The sequence below is a fragment of the Aedes albopictus genome, chromosome 1, assembly GCF_035046485.1.
Source record: "Aedes albopictus strain Foshan chromosome 1, AalbF5, whole genome shotgun sequence".
Taxonomy (NCBI): Eukaryota; Metazoa; Arthropoda; class Insecta; order Diptera; family Culicidae; genus Aedes; species Aedes albopictus.
Window position 1 is genome coordinate 245,760,592 of NC_085136.1, and position 18,239 is coordinate 245,778,830.

The following is an 18,239-nucleotide window of genomic DNA, read 5'->3' on the forward strand; positions in this document are numbered from 1 at the left end:
GTCGTATTCCGAATGACTTTATCTTAAACTCAAAACACACACTGAATTAATTGAAACCGAATTCAACCACGACCGTTCATCGCGAAAGTAGTCAAGAAACTGACTCAAGTTTTCCCGAGCATAAGGCAATCCATGAGACAGATGCGATCAGCTGATTTTTTCTGTTTACCATGTATTTTTGACATCCGATGATCGGGGTGACAGTTGAACACAAAGGAATTTGTTAAGCACCAACGACACTTGACGAAACTTTGTTAAGTTGTATTCACACTGTGTTTACACTTTTGGATGTCACCCCCATCGCGAAAAGTCGTCATGGATTGCCTTATTACGTTGTCTTTGTTTTTTTTCTGCTTTTTCCCGTCTCTTTTTTTGAACTGTCATACATACACGCCTAACGTAATATAGGTAAAACCAAAGCGATTTAACCATTCGAGTAAATAAATCTTTTATATTCCATTCTATTCACCACATTCGCCTTCTTTTCTACTCTATGTGGATATTTGTAACAAAAACAACTGATTGGTTAGTACCTATTAAAAAAGTTTCAAAAAATCATTCATATCAATCCATCAATACATTAGATCAATAGATTAAAAGCATTTACCATCATTCAATAATATTCAAAATGATTCATATAAGTTAAATCAAAATTCTCTCCTTATCCAATAAAACCCAAAAAAAATCTAAATCCAGTCAAAACCCAATCTAATCCCCCCAAACCAAATCTAATCCAAAACCAATTCAAGTCCAATCGAAATCCAATCCAAATCTAATCCCCAAGGATGTTTTCACTCAGTTCAAAACCCGATCAGTAACCACTCTTTCCCCACTCAATCAACACCCACAGCAAAGGGCCTGGCATCACCTATGGACTTATCCACCGATGAACCAAATTCATCGCGGTCCGAGAATTTTGACACTAGAGCGGGGTCTGTTCCAATCAGAATCGTCCAATTCTGATTGGAACGGCCCCGCTCTAGTGTCAAAATTCTCGGACCGCGATGAATTCAGTTCATCGGTGCACTCGTCTATACGTTTGAAAACTGGCACAGTAACTCAAAATCTGAATGAATACTGAGTGATCTTGTACTGCTGTCATTTAAACAAGTGTTCATCATCGCATGTATTTGTTATGAACTGATAGAATCGTCTCTGCCAATCGGTAGTTCATTATCACTTTCCGATCCGATTGCGCCTTTCATGTTTTGTGTCTTGATCGAATCAATTTCTATCGCAGTCTGATAATTTTCGGAAGCTCAGTTTGCAGCTATTTGTCGACCGATTTTCAGAATAAAAACATTAATCAACTGGAAATACACACTGTATCTCATAATTGATCAGACAGACGCCGATTTTTAATCAAAATTGTCAACAATGGTTTGCTTTGATGAATTCAACTCAAATTTTGACACAGTACCGTGTAACTACGAATATGCTGAAGGAACAAAATATTTTATTTTCTTTAGCGATACCCCTTAGTATTGCATGAAGTTAGTATTGCAGTAAGTCATTTGAACAGTAACCGACAAATCGTTTCACTTATGTTTGCTTCTAGTCATCTTAGGGGCTGTCCATAAACCACGTGGTCATGAGGGGGGGGGGGTTGAAAAGTCCCAAAAAAATGACCACGTGGTTTATGGACAGCCCCTTAAAACGATTTCAGTCAGCCAGAGCAACCATCTAACAGGAAGCGATTCCTTGCCATTTGAAAAAAAAAATGTCACTTAAATGACTAGCTAAGCACGGAGCACCAACATTCCGCCACACTGAAACATTATCGGAAGTCGGGTCAATTTTTAACGAATGCTGGGCCCCTGCTGGACCCACATCGGGTAACGGTTGGGTCTATGTGGGTTTGAAGTCATCAATGATGACGAAACCAGAACATATGCTAGCTAGCTGGGGCAATTAAATTATAAGGTATGCGCCGGTCGTCAGTCGTCGGAGAACCCTGACTGCTGCTTGGGTTGGTGTAAATTTAATGATCAGAGGCCAGTCAATTATCCTGATTGTAAATGGAAAACGCTTGATTCGTTCGTGTGGAAAAGTGTACTAATTTATGATTTAGTATTTGGCTTTTGGGACGCATTCGGGATTCGAGTGGTTTCCAGGGACTTTTGGGGCCTTCCCCTGCTGATATATAAGAGGACAATTAGAGGACAAATGGTGGACTTGTATGAACATGCAGTGAAATTCTCTTATTTAAACGAACATTTTTCACGCCTTTTATTACATTATTGGAAATCCAACTGGTTACACCTACACTAATGCAGAAATAGAGTGCTTTGGGTGCAACAGGAAGAAACGTGAAAAAATGCTGCCTAATGCTACATCAACAAGAACTTTTGGAAGAAACTGATTCGATCAAAATGAACGCATTCAGCAATCTTCTGCGCAAATTATCGCCAAGTGATTGAGCACCGCAATGTTTACAACCGACTTCGATCAATGCGTGAGAGAATCACGGCCTTGCTGCCCGACTGTCCATTCGGTTGGTGCGGCTGAATGAACTTAGCCATTAAACGTGTAAACTTGTTCATTTCCCGAGTGGCAGTGTATGTAGGCCATGTAGGCTGTACCAACACACCGATCGAAGCGGTTGTTTCAAACAGAGAGAAAATATCAGTTTATCTCACTGATTCTCTCGGAACTCAACAACACTGCTAATCCCAAATCCAATCAAAATCCAATCCAAATCCAAACCAATCCAAATTTAATTTAAATACAATCAAAATCCAATTATATTTCTTATTCAGATTCCCAACAGAACCAGTACGCAGGCTCGAAGCATGACACACGAGTTTTGCCATTTTTTTTTTTTGATCTGTATTAACGAGATTTTTAATCCTAGGCTAGTTTATCTCGGGACCCACGCTTTACTTCCCTTCCGAAGGAAGAACCCACATTTTGTGAGTTTGTCGGGAGTGGGATTCGATCGCAGGTCCTCGGCGTGATAGTCAAAACCATCACACCATCACACCAGTCAAAACCATCAAACCATCACACCAGGTCCGCTCCAATTCCAATCCAATCCAAATCCAATCCAAATCCAATCCAAATCCGATCCAAATCCAATCCAAATCCAATCCAAATCCAATCCAAATCCAATCCAAATCCAATCCAAATCCAATCCAAATCCAATCCAAATCCAATCCAAATCCAATTTAAGTCGAATCCAAATCAATCCAATCCAAATCCAATTCATGTCCAACCCAAATCAAGTCCAATCCAGTTCAATCCAATCCAAATCCAATCCAAATCCAATCCAAATCCAATCTAAATCCAATCCAAATCAGATCCAATCCAAATCCAATCCAAATCCATTCCAAATCCTATCCAAATCCAATCCAAATCCAATTTAAGTTCAATCCAAATCAAGCCCAATCCAATCCAATCCAATCCAAATCCAATCCAAATCCAATCCAAATACAATCCAAATACAATCCAAATCCAATCCAAATCCAATCCAAATCCAATCCATATCCAATCCAAATCCAATCCAAATCCAATCCAAATCCAATCCAAATCCAATCCAAATCCAATCCAAATCCAAATCCAATCCAAATCCAATCCAAATCCAATCCAAATCCAATCCAAATCCAATCCAAATCCAATCCAAATCCAATCCAAATCCAATCCAAATCCAATTCAAATCCAATCCAAATCCAATCCAAATCCAATCCAAATCCAATCCAAATCCAATCCAAATCCAATCCAAATCCAATCCAAATCCAATCAAATCCAATCCAAATCCAATCCAAATCCAATCCAATCCAAATCCAATCCAAATCCTATACAAATCCAATCCAAATCCAATTCAAGTCCACTCCAATCCAAATCCAATCCAAATCCAATCCAAATCCAATTCAAGTCCAATCCAAATCAAGTCCAATCCAATTCAATCCAATCCAAATCCAAGCCAAATCCAATCCAAATCCAATCCAAATCCAATCCAAATCCAATCCAAATCCAATCCAAATCCAATCCAAATCCAATCCAAATCCAATCCAAATCCAATCCAAATCCAATCCAAATCCAATCCAAATCCAATCCAAATCCAATCCAAATCCAATCCAAATCCAATCCAAATCCAATCCAAATCCAATCCAAATCCAATCCAAATCCAATCCAAATCCAATCCAAATCCAATCCAAATCCAATCCAAATCCAATCCAAATCCAATCCAAATCCAATCCAAATCCAATCCAAATCCAATCCAAATCCAATCCAAATCCAATCCAAATCCAATCCAAATCCAATCCAAATCCAATCCAAATCCAATCCAAATCCAATCCAAATCCAATCCAAATCCAATCCAAATCCAATCCAAATCCAATCCAAATCCAATCCAAATCCAATCCAAATCCAATCCAAATCCAATCCAAATCCAATCCAAATCCAATCCAAATCCAATCCAAATCCAATCCAAATCCAATCCAAATCCAATCCAAATCCAATCCAAATCCAATCCAAATCCAATCCAAATCCAATCCAAATCCAATCCAAATCCAATCCAAATCCAATCCAAATCTAATCTAAATCTTATCCAAATCCAATCCAAATCTAATTCAAACCCAATCCAAAACCAATCCAAATCCAAATCCAATCCAATCCAAATCCAAATCCAAATCCAATCCAATCGAAATCCAAATAGAATCAATATCTAATCCAATTCAAATCAATCCAAGCCCAATTTTAATCCAATCTAGTTCAATCTAAAATCAATTCAAACCAATTCCAAATTCAATCCATATCCAATCCAAATCAAATTCAAGTCCAATTCTTTTGTTTACTCTTTCTACCAAAGTTCTCACACTTGCTTCCGTTTCCGCTGAACCGGTGGGAGAACTATTTCTCCCAACCGGCAGAAGTTACACTTCCTTTCCCGTTGATCCGGCGGGAGAACTCTCTCTCCCAACCGGTGGAAGTTACACTTCCTTACCGTTGAACCGGAGGGAGAACTCTCTCTCCCAACCGGCGGAAGTTACACTTCCATTCCCGTTGATTCGGCGGGTGAACTTGTAGTATCCGCCGATGACCGCATTTCGGATCGTTTCCGCTACTACGTCTTCTGGTCCAGGTAATCGCCAGAATCCGGATTCTCCGCTTCCTTATCGCAGCTGCCACCAAACACGTCTTCTCGCGCACTCCCCTAGCGAAAGCCCTCCCCTCGTCAGGTAGTCTCGCCTCTCTCCGTGCTCTTGTGTTAGTGCGTCACTGATCCAGACCCTACATCCCACCTTTCTTCTAAAACAAGAAAAATATGAATATTATAATACTTCATTTTACGAGCCGATTCGTATCAGCTGGTCGTACATTCTATGAATGAAAATTCAACAGGAGGCTACGCCATACAACTTGCCGAAGAATATTGTTATCATCCCTGATGTCATAAAATACCTCATAATTGAGTGCAGTCTTTCTATCTCAATTCATTCTACCGAGCATCTTATCGTATGACGAATACCTACTTCCATAGGCAATGATTATGTGCATGTTCCTATCTTATATTATCCGGAAATTCCTAATGATTGGGCTTGTGTATGACATACCCCAATAAGTATGATACTTCCCCTCCTTCCACATGATTTTTAATTTTTTTAATATACTTTTTTTAATGGCACGGCACTGTAGCGCGTTAAAAATGTAAACTTATAAACAGCATATTGAGAAAAAAATATCGAAAAAATGCTGTCTCCGTGAAATTTCAAATGTAGAAAAACTGTTAAAATCAAAGTTTATTTCTATTGCAGGTTTACCTAAGCTGCCCTTTCATGCAGAGTATTTTTTAAGCTCTCCGACTACAGTAGACGTTTGGTATGTGTAAACAGTTCAACTGCAATGCTTTTTAACTTCAAGTCTGTTAAGTGCAACAAATTTGCAGTTATCGCACCACTATCCGTCATAATGATGTGCCCAAGTTATCCCAAATCAACAGCCTGGTGAATTGAACGTTAGTTTAACTTTAATATATTGAAAGTTGACGTCTGTCAGACGTTGCAGTTACTGCACCGTTCGCTAAGTAAAACTTAAACATGTTGCAGTTATCGAACGTCAACTGTAGTTCGCTGAATAGCAGTTTACATTTATTTCCCAGGCTCTCTCAACTGCCATGCTCGTTTAGCTTATCTCTATCCTAGAAATATATCTAAGAAAACTTCACAAATCTACAACTGTACACCTCATAATCTCAAAAACTAACATATTAAAAAAACGTATCAACAGTTAACTTAAACTTAGTTTACAATAATAACAAACGTGCTATCTGAATATCAGAAATACAACCTCCCGAACAGTCATTTGTTGCTGGTGAACTATCTTCACCATTTAGCTTTTTCTACGTTTTTTCCAGGTAAAACCAGGTTAAAACCATATTTCTATGCTATATTTGTTAACTTATTGTTCCATTGTCTCCATCCATAAATTATCGAACCAGATGCAGTTGGAGTATCAACAAACCAATCGATGTTCGGATCCAAATAACTCCATTAGTCTTATCCAATTAGTTGAATTATAAACCATTAGACATCGATCACCAAATCAAATTGTTAAATTTATCCTTATATTAAAAAAAATCTAACTTCTCATCCAGTAAACCAAGGACTAATTGATTAACCGATACACCAATTAAAAGCCCTTGAAGTACTCTTACATTCATTTTTTTATCGGTTGACTATTGCTTAAATCCATTGGTGAAGTTGATCATCTTATACTTGAACTACGTACTACTTCTATTTTTCTTATTCATCTTGGTTGTAACTCCATATTTGCTTATCGAACCAATAAAGCATACATACTAGTCAGTTCTTCTTAAATCGGCTAACAGAAATAATTAAATCAGTGGTTCCTAGCCTAATTCAATTTAATCGTATCATGCATTTACTGGTTCTCAAATCCACTAACTGGTTTCCAAAGCAGTATAATATTTTAATGGACTTTTACACACTTGATTTTGTTTTCAATTGGCTCACGGATTCCAAATTATTTCAATCCTGTCTATGCCTCAACGACTCCCAAATCAACACTACCCTATGGAATCTCAAATAGTTGAACTAAATCCCAAATCAACCTTCGATTCACAAATCGACATACTTCGATTGGTTCTCAAATTAATCAACTGATTTCATAATCAGCAACTAAGGTCGATTCCAAATTGATATATTTTGATCAACTGATTCCCAACTCAGTAAACTCAGGTCGATTCCCAAATCGACATACTTTGATTGATTGTCAAACCAATAAACTGATTCCCAAATCAGCTAACTCAGGTCGATTCCCAAATCGACATATTTTGATTGAATGTCAAACCATTCAACTGATTCCCACATCAGCTAACTCAGATCGATTCCCAAATCGACATATTTTGATTGATTGTTCAACCAATTCCCAAATCAGCTAAGTCAGGTCGATTTCCAAATCGACATATTTTGAATGATTGTCAAACCAATCAACAGATTCCCAAATCAGCAAACTCAGGTCGTTTCCCAAATCGACATACTTTGATTGATTGTCAAACGAATCTACTGATTCCCAAATCAGCAAACTCAAGTCGATTCCCAAATCGACATATTTTGATTGATTGTCCAACCAATTCCCAAATCAGCTAAGCCAGGTCGATTCCCAAATCGACATATTTTGAATGATTGTCAAACCAATCAACAGATTCCCAAATCAGCAAACTCAGGTCGTTTCCCAAATCGACATACTTTGATTGATTGTCAAACCAATCTACAGATTCTCAAACCAGCAAACTCAGGCAGATTCCCAAATCGACATATTTTGATTGATTGTCCAACCAATTCCCAAATCAGCTAAGTCAGGTCGATTCCCAAATCGACATATTTTGATTGTCAAATCAATCTACTGATTCCCGAATCAGCTAACTCAGGTCAATTACCAAATCGACATATTTTGATTGATTGTTAAACCAATCAACTGATTCCCAAATCAGCTAACTCAGGTCGATTCCCAAATCGACATATTTTGATTGGTTCTCAAACGAATATACTGACTCCCAAATCAGCAAACTCAAGTCGATTCCCAAATCGACATATTTTGATTGATTGTCAAACCAATCAACTGATTCCCGAATCAGCAAACTCAAGTCGATTCCCGAATCGACATACTTTGATTGATTGTCAAATCAATCTACTGATTCCCGAATCAGCTAACTCAGGTCGATTCCCAAATCGACATATTTTGATTGATTGTCAAATCAATCTACTGATTCCCGAATCAGCTAACTCAGGTCAATTCCCAAATCGACATACTTTGATTGATTGTCAAACCAATCAACTGATTCCCAAATCAGCTAACTAGGGTCGATTCCCAAATCGACATATTTTGATTGGTTCTCAAACGAATATACTGATTCCCAAATCAGCAAACTCAAGTCGATTCCCAAATCGACATATTTTGATTGATTGTCAAACCAATCAAATGATTCCCGAATCAGCTAACTCAGGTCGATTCCCGAATCGACATACTTTGATTGATTGTCAAACGAATATACTTTTCGATTCCCAAATCGACATATTTTGATTGGTTCTCAAACGAATATACTGATTCCTAAATCAGCAAACTCAAGTCGATTCCCAAATCGGCATACTTTGATTGGTTGTCATACGAATCTACTGATTCCCAAATCAGCAAACTCAAGTCGATTCCCGAATCGACATACTTTGATTGATTGTCAAATCAATCTTCTGATTCCCGAATCAGCTAAGTCAGGTCGATTCCCAAATCGACATATTTTGATTGATTGTCAAACCAATCAACTGATTCCCGAATCAGCTAACTCAGGTCGATTCCCAAATCGACACATTTTGATTGATTGTCAAACCAATCAACTGATTCCCGAATCAGCTAACTCAGGTCGATTCCCAAATCGACATACTTTTATTGTCAAACCAATCAACTGATCAACAGCTAAGGTCGATTCCCAAATCGACATACTTCAATTGATTCATAAACCAATCTACTGATTCCCCTTGTGATTTCCAAATCAGAAAACACTAATAAATTCAAAAATCTGTAGATTAAGCACTGATGACGATACTTAACGAAAGTTTATTTAGTTGCACATACATACATTTTTTCGGCTGTCGCTCCCATTTAATTAAATTAGTTTACTCTTTCTAACCTGTTGAGTTTTTTTATGTCTGGTCTAGTTGACAGCTTCAATTCAACACCAACTACGGATTTCATAGTTTTCTAAATTAACAATACCCTATCCATTGTGTTAAAGACCATTCTATATAACTTCCAAAACAGGTCAAAAGTGCTTATTCCACAATCTCAAAACTTGCAATGCTCGAATCAGTTGCCCCTTTTTTTTACCACGTACACAAAGCTCTGGTTCGAGGTTTGGTCAAGCTTCGTTTTAAAATTATAGGAAAACCACAGACAAACAGTTATTCTTACATTTTGTATATACTGTTATCAGTCTCAGACGCTATCCAATCAATTCATTATGAAACCAAAAAAACAACAAATTGTTCGACATACAATCAGTGAATTATCATCCATACAACATCAGCGAAACCCTCTAATGTGTCACGACTGCCCTTATCCGAGCCTGTTTTCAATTGCAGTAGGGCATTCAGCAAGACGTCACTCAGCACCTCTCCCTCATCGTTTTTTTTGTTTTCATTAGCTTTTCTTTCAAATAATAAGTTTGATTCGTTTTATTTACTCACGGTTTTTCATCCTCGTCGCCAATTGTAGTATCCGCCGATGACCGCATTTCGGATCGTTTCCGCTACTACGTCTTCTGGTCCAGGTAATCGCCAGAATCCGGATTCTCCGCTTCCTTATCGCAGCTGCCACCAAACACGTCTTCTCGCGCACTCCCCTAGCGAAAGCCCTCCCCTCGTCAGGTAGTCTCGCCTCTCTCCGTGCTCTTGTGTTAGTGCGTCACTGATCCAGACCCTACAGATCTCTCTCTCCCTACCGGCGGAAGTTACGTTTCCTTTCCCGTTGATCCGGCGGGAGAACTCTCTCTCTCCCAACCGGTGGAAGTTACACTTCCTTTCCCGTCGATCCGGCGGGAGAACTCTCTCTCCCTACCGGCGGAAGTTACACTTCCTTTCTCGTTGACCCGGCGGGAGAACTCTCTCTCCCAACCGGTGGAAGTTATACTTCCTTTCCCGTTGATCCGGCGGGAGAACTCTCTCTCCCAACCGGTGGAAGTTACACTTCCATTTTCGTTGAACCGGTGGGAGAACTCTCTCTCCTAACCGGTGGAAGTTACACTTCCTTTCCGTTGATCCGGTGGGAGAACTCTCTCTTCCAACCGGTGGAAGTTACACTTCCTTTCCGTTGATCCGGTGGGAGAACTCTCTCTCCCAACCGGCGGATGTTACACTTCCTTTCCGTTGATCCGGTGGGAGAACTCTCTCTCCCAACCGGTGGAAGTTACACTTCCATTTTCGTTGAACCGGTGGGAGAACTCTCTCTCCCAACCGGTGGAAGTTACACTTCCTTTCCGTTGATCCGGTGGGAGAACTCTCTCTCCCAACCGGTGGAAGTTACACTTCCATTTTCGTTGAACCGGTGGGAGAACTCTCTCTTCCAACCGGTGGAAGTTACACTTCCTTTCCGTTGATCCGGTGGGAGAACTCTCTCTCCCAACCGGCGGATGTTACACTTCCTTTCCGTTGATCCGGTGGGAGAACTCTCTCTCCCAACCGGTGGAAGTTACACTTCCATTTTCGTTGAACCGGTGGGAGAACTCTCTCCCTACCGGCGGAAGTTACACTTCCTTTCCCGTTGACCCGGCGGGAGAACTCTCTCTCCCAACCGGTGGAAGTTACACTTCCTTTCCCGCTGATCCGGCGGGAGAACACTCTCTCCCAACCGGGGCAAATTTTGACACTTTAGTTGACTACCGACCGCACCATGTCGTATTCCGAATGACTTTATCTTCTCAAAACACACACTGAATTAATTGAAACCGAATTCAACCACGACCGTTCATCGCGAAAGTAGTCAAGAAACTGACTCAAGTTTTCCCGAGCATTACGTTGTCTTTGTTTTTTTTCTGCTTTTTCCCGTCTCTTTTTTTGAACTGTCATACATACACGCCTAACGTAATATAGGTAAAACCAAAGCAATTTAACCATTCGAGTAAATAAATCTTTTATATTCCATTCTATTCACCACAGGCACGTCCTTATGTGCACATGTGAAGATTGATAGGGCCTTGCTTGCGGGAAGGCCAAATCGCTATGCACGAGGTATCAGTTCTTGATACTTGCTGTGTAATTGGAAACAGGCGTGGTGTTGGTCCTACCTGCCTTCTGAGGACAAAGGCAGTAGTAAGGACCATTCGGGAAACTGGCTAAGCGCCAGCATGGTGGACTTCCCAAAGCGAGTCATCGATGTACGTTGCTGCAGACTACGCAGCTAAACTTGAGGGTGCGATGTGCACTACTCCCTCTCTAAAGTAACAACGCCTTCTTGGTGATTCCGGAGAGATGAAAGGTTTGGCGGCCATGGGAATGTTCTTTAGCGGGTCGAGAAAAGACTAGTCCAGGCTTTCACTTTTGCTGTAGAACACGGTCCTTAATCCCACACTACCTGGACTTTTCCGTTCAAGCGTCTGTTGAGCATATTATCCTCCCATGATTTAGAAGAAAAACAAAAAATGCTTTGCTTTTCGCTTACGCCTTACACTAATCATCCAACGCGATCGATTCTGACGAAACTCCGTCGGCATTCATTAACAGAGAACCGAAAAAAAAATCTTTCTACGCTGCGTGAGAATGTTTCGATCAAAACAAAACCGACAACACCGCACGTGCCATTTTCCTAACCTTGCTTAACACATGTTCGCATGTGTCCGACTGAACTTAAGCAGTCAGTCGGTTCACTGTCTAGCCGGCTTGAAACAATATTTGCCGTAATATTTTTTTGTTTTTTTTCTGCTTTGCTCTTCCATCTATATCTACTTTACCAGGTGTTGTACCCACGATTACATGTTGTCCGTAAAAATCGTGCATCATACTGTGGAGGGGTATTAAGGAGGGGATGAGGCATACCACAAGTGTGCAGAAAAAATCCGTGCAAGTGCTTCAATATACTCATTGAAGAGACCATGAACTTGAGCTCGACGTCGCCACCCGCCGTCACCGTCTTCAGCTCACCAAGCCTAGCACAAACCGAAAACTAGTCTGGCTAGTTTTAGAAAGAGGATAGCGGTAGATCGGGTAGATCAGGTTATGCCTGGTTTAGACGGTGCAAGTGACTTGATTCCAGTCAGTTGAAAACGCCCAATTGAATGTGAATTGAACGTGTAAACACCACCGTTCATCTCACTTCAGCAACTGACTTGACTTGAACGAAAGTTGAACATGTTGAACTTTTCCGTTCAAGTCAAACGTAATCATCTCACTTGCCCCGTCTGAACCCGCGATTCATGTGAGTTGAATTCAAGTTATCTGTCAGATGAGCTGAATTCAATTCAGTTTGCTTACGCACCGCGCGAATTGATCAATGTAAACACTTGCTTCAACTGAAATGCATTCAAGAGCATGCAAGTGGCCGTTCGAGTCGTTTGCTGAGTCTAAACACATCATTCGTTTCGAATGAATATATTTGAGAAGTTGGCAAGTGAAATGCTCGTTTCAGTTGACCCATGTAAACCAGGCATTAGACTCAAACTGGGTCTCCAAGTCTGGCGCGCATCGAACCGACCGCGCGCGAGAGCAATGCAAAACTTTTCCTTTCGTTTGGAACAGAACTGTGAGCGAGACATGGACGGACATGATGAAGATCGTGCGAAGCAAGAGAGTTTACAAATTCAAAACCAAACGCCTTTGGGTAGGCAACTGCAAGAGCAAAGCATGCTTATGAAAATCGATATTCTCCGAGTGATAAGGGAAATGTTTAGTCAACCGCTTAATGCTATCATATATGTAAAGTAAACTATCATATCACATTCATGTCGAAATCATTTAACTTGAGTTCATTATGTGAATCACATAAAATTTACTGTAAGAGAAATATAATCCAATTCAGATTAAAGTTATATACACAATAATATATATGTCACTTGCTGCGAATCTAGAATGCAATTGGTTTTATGATAACATCTGGCATAATAATCTTTGTTATTTGAAATAAACATACAGAGATGTTAATTTTCAAATTTGTTTGCACATTACCTTCAAGTTAACACTAAATTAATAATATGTAGAATAACTTCACAATACTCGGTTTGTAGAAGCCGCTCTCCATCCTCTCTCGATGAGCACCAGATCACGTTCTACTTGGTCCACCCATCTTGCCCGCTGGGCCCATCTCACCTTCTTGTACCAACCAGATCTGTGGCGTACACCAACTTTGTAGGGTTGTTATCTTGCAAAATGCCCTGCCCATCGTGTCCTTCCGACTTTCCGACCTAACATCTTCTGGATGCTAACACGCGTCGCTTTGAGTGCTTGCAGAAGTCCAGCAGCTGAAGGTCTTCGATCGTCATCGGGGATGGCAGACGTCACGCATTTGGGGAGCAATTCCTTATGGAGGGTAACACCTATTCAGTGTTGATCTAGTCGAAACCCTTAGCCGTGCATGTGATGCCGCAATGCTAAGGCGATCGCTACCCAGAAATTGACGCAAACCGGAAACTGGTGGTGTCCAAAAATCGCAAAACTCCGCGCATCCTGCCTGTTCGCGTATGAATGCCGTCCAACTTTGCCGAGCATACCTGCATTGGCAAACACCTTGCGCAACTGTCAAATTGCGCGCCGACCGACGAGACGAACGAGTCAGAACAAGTTTGAATTTGTGAAAATGCAACCCTAATAATAACATACATAATCCTTTGCTAAGAAAAGACGCAATAAAGTTGAATTCCGTTAAGTAGTTTGTAATCGGTTCGGGGTTTTTTTTTTCTCGTCGATAAACTGTGTTCCGCCGGTCCTGTCCAAGGTCCATACATTGGTCCTTCGTCGTCGGATAGTTTCGCGATCCGGGAATGGAGAAACTTGTGAAAATTCGCAACGCACATACGATGCAAGTGGACGGGGAGCTTGCAGCAGCCGGGAAACTCACTGAACGGAAGGCGTCCTGCAGTGAGGCAACGGAAAGGCTCGACCAGCTTCGGGAACTTGCTGGAAACTTCCGGAGAACACAGTCAAGCATCGAAGAGAGCCTGGATGACCCGGAAGCGATTGCCTCTGTGGACAATTTCCGTGAGGAGTATAGTGGTGCATAGTTTCGAGGACATTCTGGAGAAATACATCGCGGACAACAATCCGGACGAAGTTGCTTCCTCATCCAGTTTTACTAGTGGAAGAACGATCATGAACAACGATTTGCGAGAGGCGATGAAGATGCTCCTGAATGCCCAGCGTTCTTTGTTGGAGGGCCAACAAATATCGAACATCCATCAATCGCAAGGCACTCGGGATCCGGCAGTGGAAGATTACGGTTCAAATCGTCTACCGTTCGTGAATGTGCGACTGCCGTCGATCAACACGCCAACTTTCAGCGGCGACAGGAAGAGCTGGAGGTCGTTCAAGGACATTTTCAAAACCACCATTCACAACCGGATCGATCTTCCCAGCTCACTCAAGATGCAGTATCTGGTGTCGTTCCTTGACGGTAGCGCGAAGCAGCTAGTGAGATCGTTTCCCATCTCGGAAGCTAATTACCTGGAAGCGTGGGAGGCGCTTACGAATGTTTGATATAAGAATAAGTAAACGGTCTTCGCTCTTGTTCGTGAATTCGTGGACCAGCCAGCGGTCACCTCCGGAACATCGGAAAGCCTGCGGAAGCTCGTCACTACTTCCAATGAAGGGGTGCGTGAACTGAACGCGCTTGGGGAAGAGTTCAACACGCGAGACCCATCTTCTTCTGGAAAAACTCGACAAGGAAATCCGGTCACTCTGGGCACAGCGAATCATCGAAGAGGAGAATCCATCGTTCGACTATTTCCTGAAGTTTCTGGATAACCGGTGTGACGCCCTGGACACTTGCACGGCGTTTGCGAAAAAGCCAACAGCGGAAGCCATCAAGAAGGAAAACGTGAAGAAAGCAGTGAGCGAGAAGAAGATGTATACCCTGCACTCAGCTGCAGGAGGGGAAAAATGCGCGAAATGCTCCGAAGAGCATCCGTTATTTCAGTGCGATGACTTTAAGAAGATGGACACACAGTCCAAACGTAAACTAGTTAAGAAAGCGAGATTGTGCTTTAACTGCCTGCAGGCAGTTGTCTTTCTTGCTCTTCTGAAGCCAGTCAAGGACAACGGTGGCGCAAAATACGATCGAAAATTCATACCAACGCATCCATCGTCAATCTGCACAAAGAGCTGGAGGTCAACCGCACCTTGCGAATGTTTTGGGAGCAGGAGGAGGTTCCGAAGCCGCAGCAGCTTACTCCTTCTGAACAAACAGTCGCCGAGCTCTTCAGGTCGACTCTCACACGAGACGGAGACGAGCGCTTCATCGTCCGACTTCCGTTCGACGATTTGAAGCCTGGGTGAATCTCTCACTCCAGTCATCAAGCGATTGCGATCAATGGAAAGGCGTTTTCGACAGGACAAGGAATTCCATAAGCAGTACACGGAGATCCTCAGAGAGTATCTGGCGCTAGGACACATGGAGGTGGTGCCAGCAAACGTGGAAACTAGCAAGTGTTCCTACCTTCCATACCATGCCGTGGTCAAGGCCGACAGCACGACGACCTAAATAATTGATGGTGGTCTTCGACGCCTCGTGCGCGTCGTCAAGCGGAGTGTCCCTCAATGGGAGATTCCTGGCGGGACCCAACGTCAACCGGGATCTGTTCTCGGTGTTTCTTCGTTCCCGAACGCACCAGGTAGCGTTTTCGGCAGACGTAGAAAAATGTATCGCCAGGTGGTAATACACCCAGTGGATCGTGATTTCCAGAGGATCGTATTCCTTGAGCAGGACGATCAACCGATCAAGCACTATCGGTTGTGCACTGCGACGTATGGGACCCAGTGTGCCGCATACCCAGCCATTGAAGCGTACGCAGCGGTGGTGTATACTAGAGGGCGGAATGACTCAGAAGAAATAGTCGTGAATCTTCTGGCCGCCAAGACAAGGGTGGCTCCAATCAAACAAGTAGCCCTACCGAGGTTAGAGCTCAAACGTAGCAGCTTTACTGTCAACTCTGATGGAATCGATAATGCAAGCATTCAACCATCTGGAAGTGGAGCCTTGGACATATACAGACAGCAGCATCGTTCTCAAATGGTTATCCGCTCACCCCCACAAATGGAAAACGTACGTGGTCAATCGTACGTCGGCAATCTTGGAAGTGCTGGAATCACGTTCGAAGCGAGGACAACCCAGCAGACTGTGCTTCACGCGGTCTCACACCTAGCGAGCTGGTAACGTAGTGTGGGCCAGACGAATTGACGTCGGAAGCTGAACTCTGGAAGCGAGTCCCTGTCGAGCAGGCCGACGATGAAGAGTTACTGGAGTTACCTCGGTTGAAGGTACTTCACTCTGCGATACCGATCATCAGAACAAACTACGACATCGAGACAAGCCTATTGGAGCGGCATTCAAACTACATGCTCATCGTGCGCACACTAGCGTACGTCAATAGATTCTTGTTGGCACTCAAAGTGGACAACGAGAATCTCAACGTTGGACTTTCTCCGAACGAAATCTACGATGCCAAGATACAACTGGCCAGAGCTGCACAGTACGCCGCATACAAGCCGGAACTGGAACTGATGCGTGTGGGTGGACGCTTGCAAAATTCTGCGTACCCATACGACGTCAAACACCCGGTCATTCTTCCAGCCAACTACAAAGTGAGCGAGTTACTTCTGCGAGACATTCATCTGCGCAATCTCCATGCGGGCCCCAGTCTACTAGCAGCGACAGTCAATAGTACTAGGTGGTAGGACTGCAGACCGCTGCCCGTCTTACTGTTCAAGAATGTACTCGATGTATGTGACTCAAAGGAAAGACAGCGACACAACTCATGGGAAGCCTGCCTGTGCCTCGGGTGACGGGTACTTGAGCTTTCACACACGTCAGCGTGGACTATGTCGGTTCACTGAAGGTTCATGCATCCTGCGTCCGCGGGGTGAAAACGACCAAGGGCTACATCGTGGTATTTGTGTGCATGGCCACAAAGGCTGTGCACTTGGAGGTTGCCAGTGATCTCTCGACGAACACCTTCGTCTGTGCACTGAAGCGGTTCATCTCCAGGCGATCTCATCCGAACGAGATATGGTCCGATTGTGGTACAAACTTTGTAGGAAAGGACCACTGTTTGGAGGATATTCAAGGTGCGAAACAGTCTCACAACGAAGCAGCAGGACGATTTCTCTCCAACTTGGGAATAAAGTGGGTGTTCAACCCGCCTTCAGCGCCTCATTGCGGTGGCATTTGGGAGGCGGCGGTGAAGAGCGCCCAGATACATCTAGTCGCGGTCTTGGGCGCCGAAGCAGCAACGTACGAAGATCTCTCAACGGTTTTAGCGTAGGTGGAAGCATGCCTTAATTCGCGACCACTTCGACGAACCCAGACAGCTACGAAGCGTTGACGCCAGGACATTTCCTGGTCGGACAGCCAATCAACCTCATCCCGGAGCCAGACGTTCGACACATTCCGATGAATCGTTTGGACAAATGACAACTTCTGCACAAGCACACGACCGAAATCTGGAATCGTTGGCGCGATGAATATGTGTCCAGCCTGAAACCTCGGAGTAAGTGGCGTACCACCAAGGCCAACGTGGAGAAGGATCAGCTGGTGCTGGTCAAGAATGGGAGTTGGCGCGTATTGTCAAGCAACACCCGCAACACCCGGACTCGACAGGAGTCATCCGGACAGTTACGATGCGGCGTGGTCAAGCGGAGTACTCCCGCCCCATACAGAAGATCTGCGTGCTACCGTCGGATTGAGACACTGGTGCCTCAAGGTGGGGGTGGATGTTCGCATATGAACGCCTCCCAACCCTGCCGAGCATACCTGTATTGGCTAACCCTTGCGCAACTAGGGCAAAGGTACCAATAGTGGTGCTATTAATAGCTCCTTGTACTAAAATAATTGAATAAAATTGATAATACCACAAAATAAAAAAGTCTGAAAACGTTAATCGGTAGTTTTTCACTTAAATTTGCTAGGAAAAATGTAAAAACCATTGTTTATTTCAGTTTTTGCTAATAAATCACTTGCACCAACTATAGGTACATGGTTCCTATTATGGAGGTAACATTTAACATTGGTTCCTATAATGGTGCATC

At 42.8% G+C, this 18,239-nt stretch overlaps 2 protein-coding genes across 6 annotated transcripts in view; both read left to right on the forward strand.

Moving 5' to 3' along the window:
• LOC115259784 (SKI family transcriptional corepressor 2-like) overlaps positions 1-18,239 on the forward strand; it is an 833,559-nt gene that overhangs the window by 198,365 nt on the left and 616,955 nt on the right. The gene's annotated exons all lie outside the window — the stretch shown is intronic.
• LOC134291413 (uncharacterized) lies at positions 15,853-18,009 on the forward strand. The gene is made up of 4 exons (XM_062859136.1): positions 15,853-16,332; positions 16,374-16,885; positions 17,026-17,472; positions 17,688-18,009. The coding sequence occupies exons 1-4, from the start codon at positions 15,853-15,855 to the stop codon at positions 18,007-18,009; spliced, it is 1,761 nt and encodes a 586-aa protein (XP_062715120.1).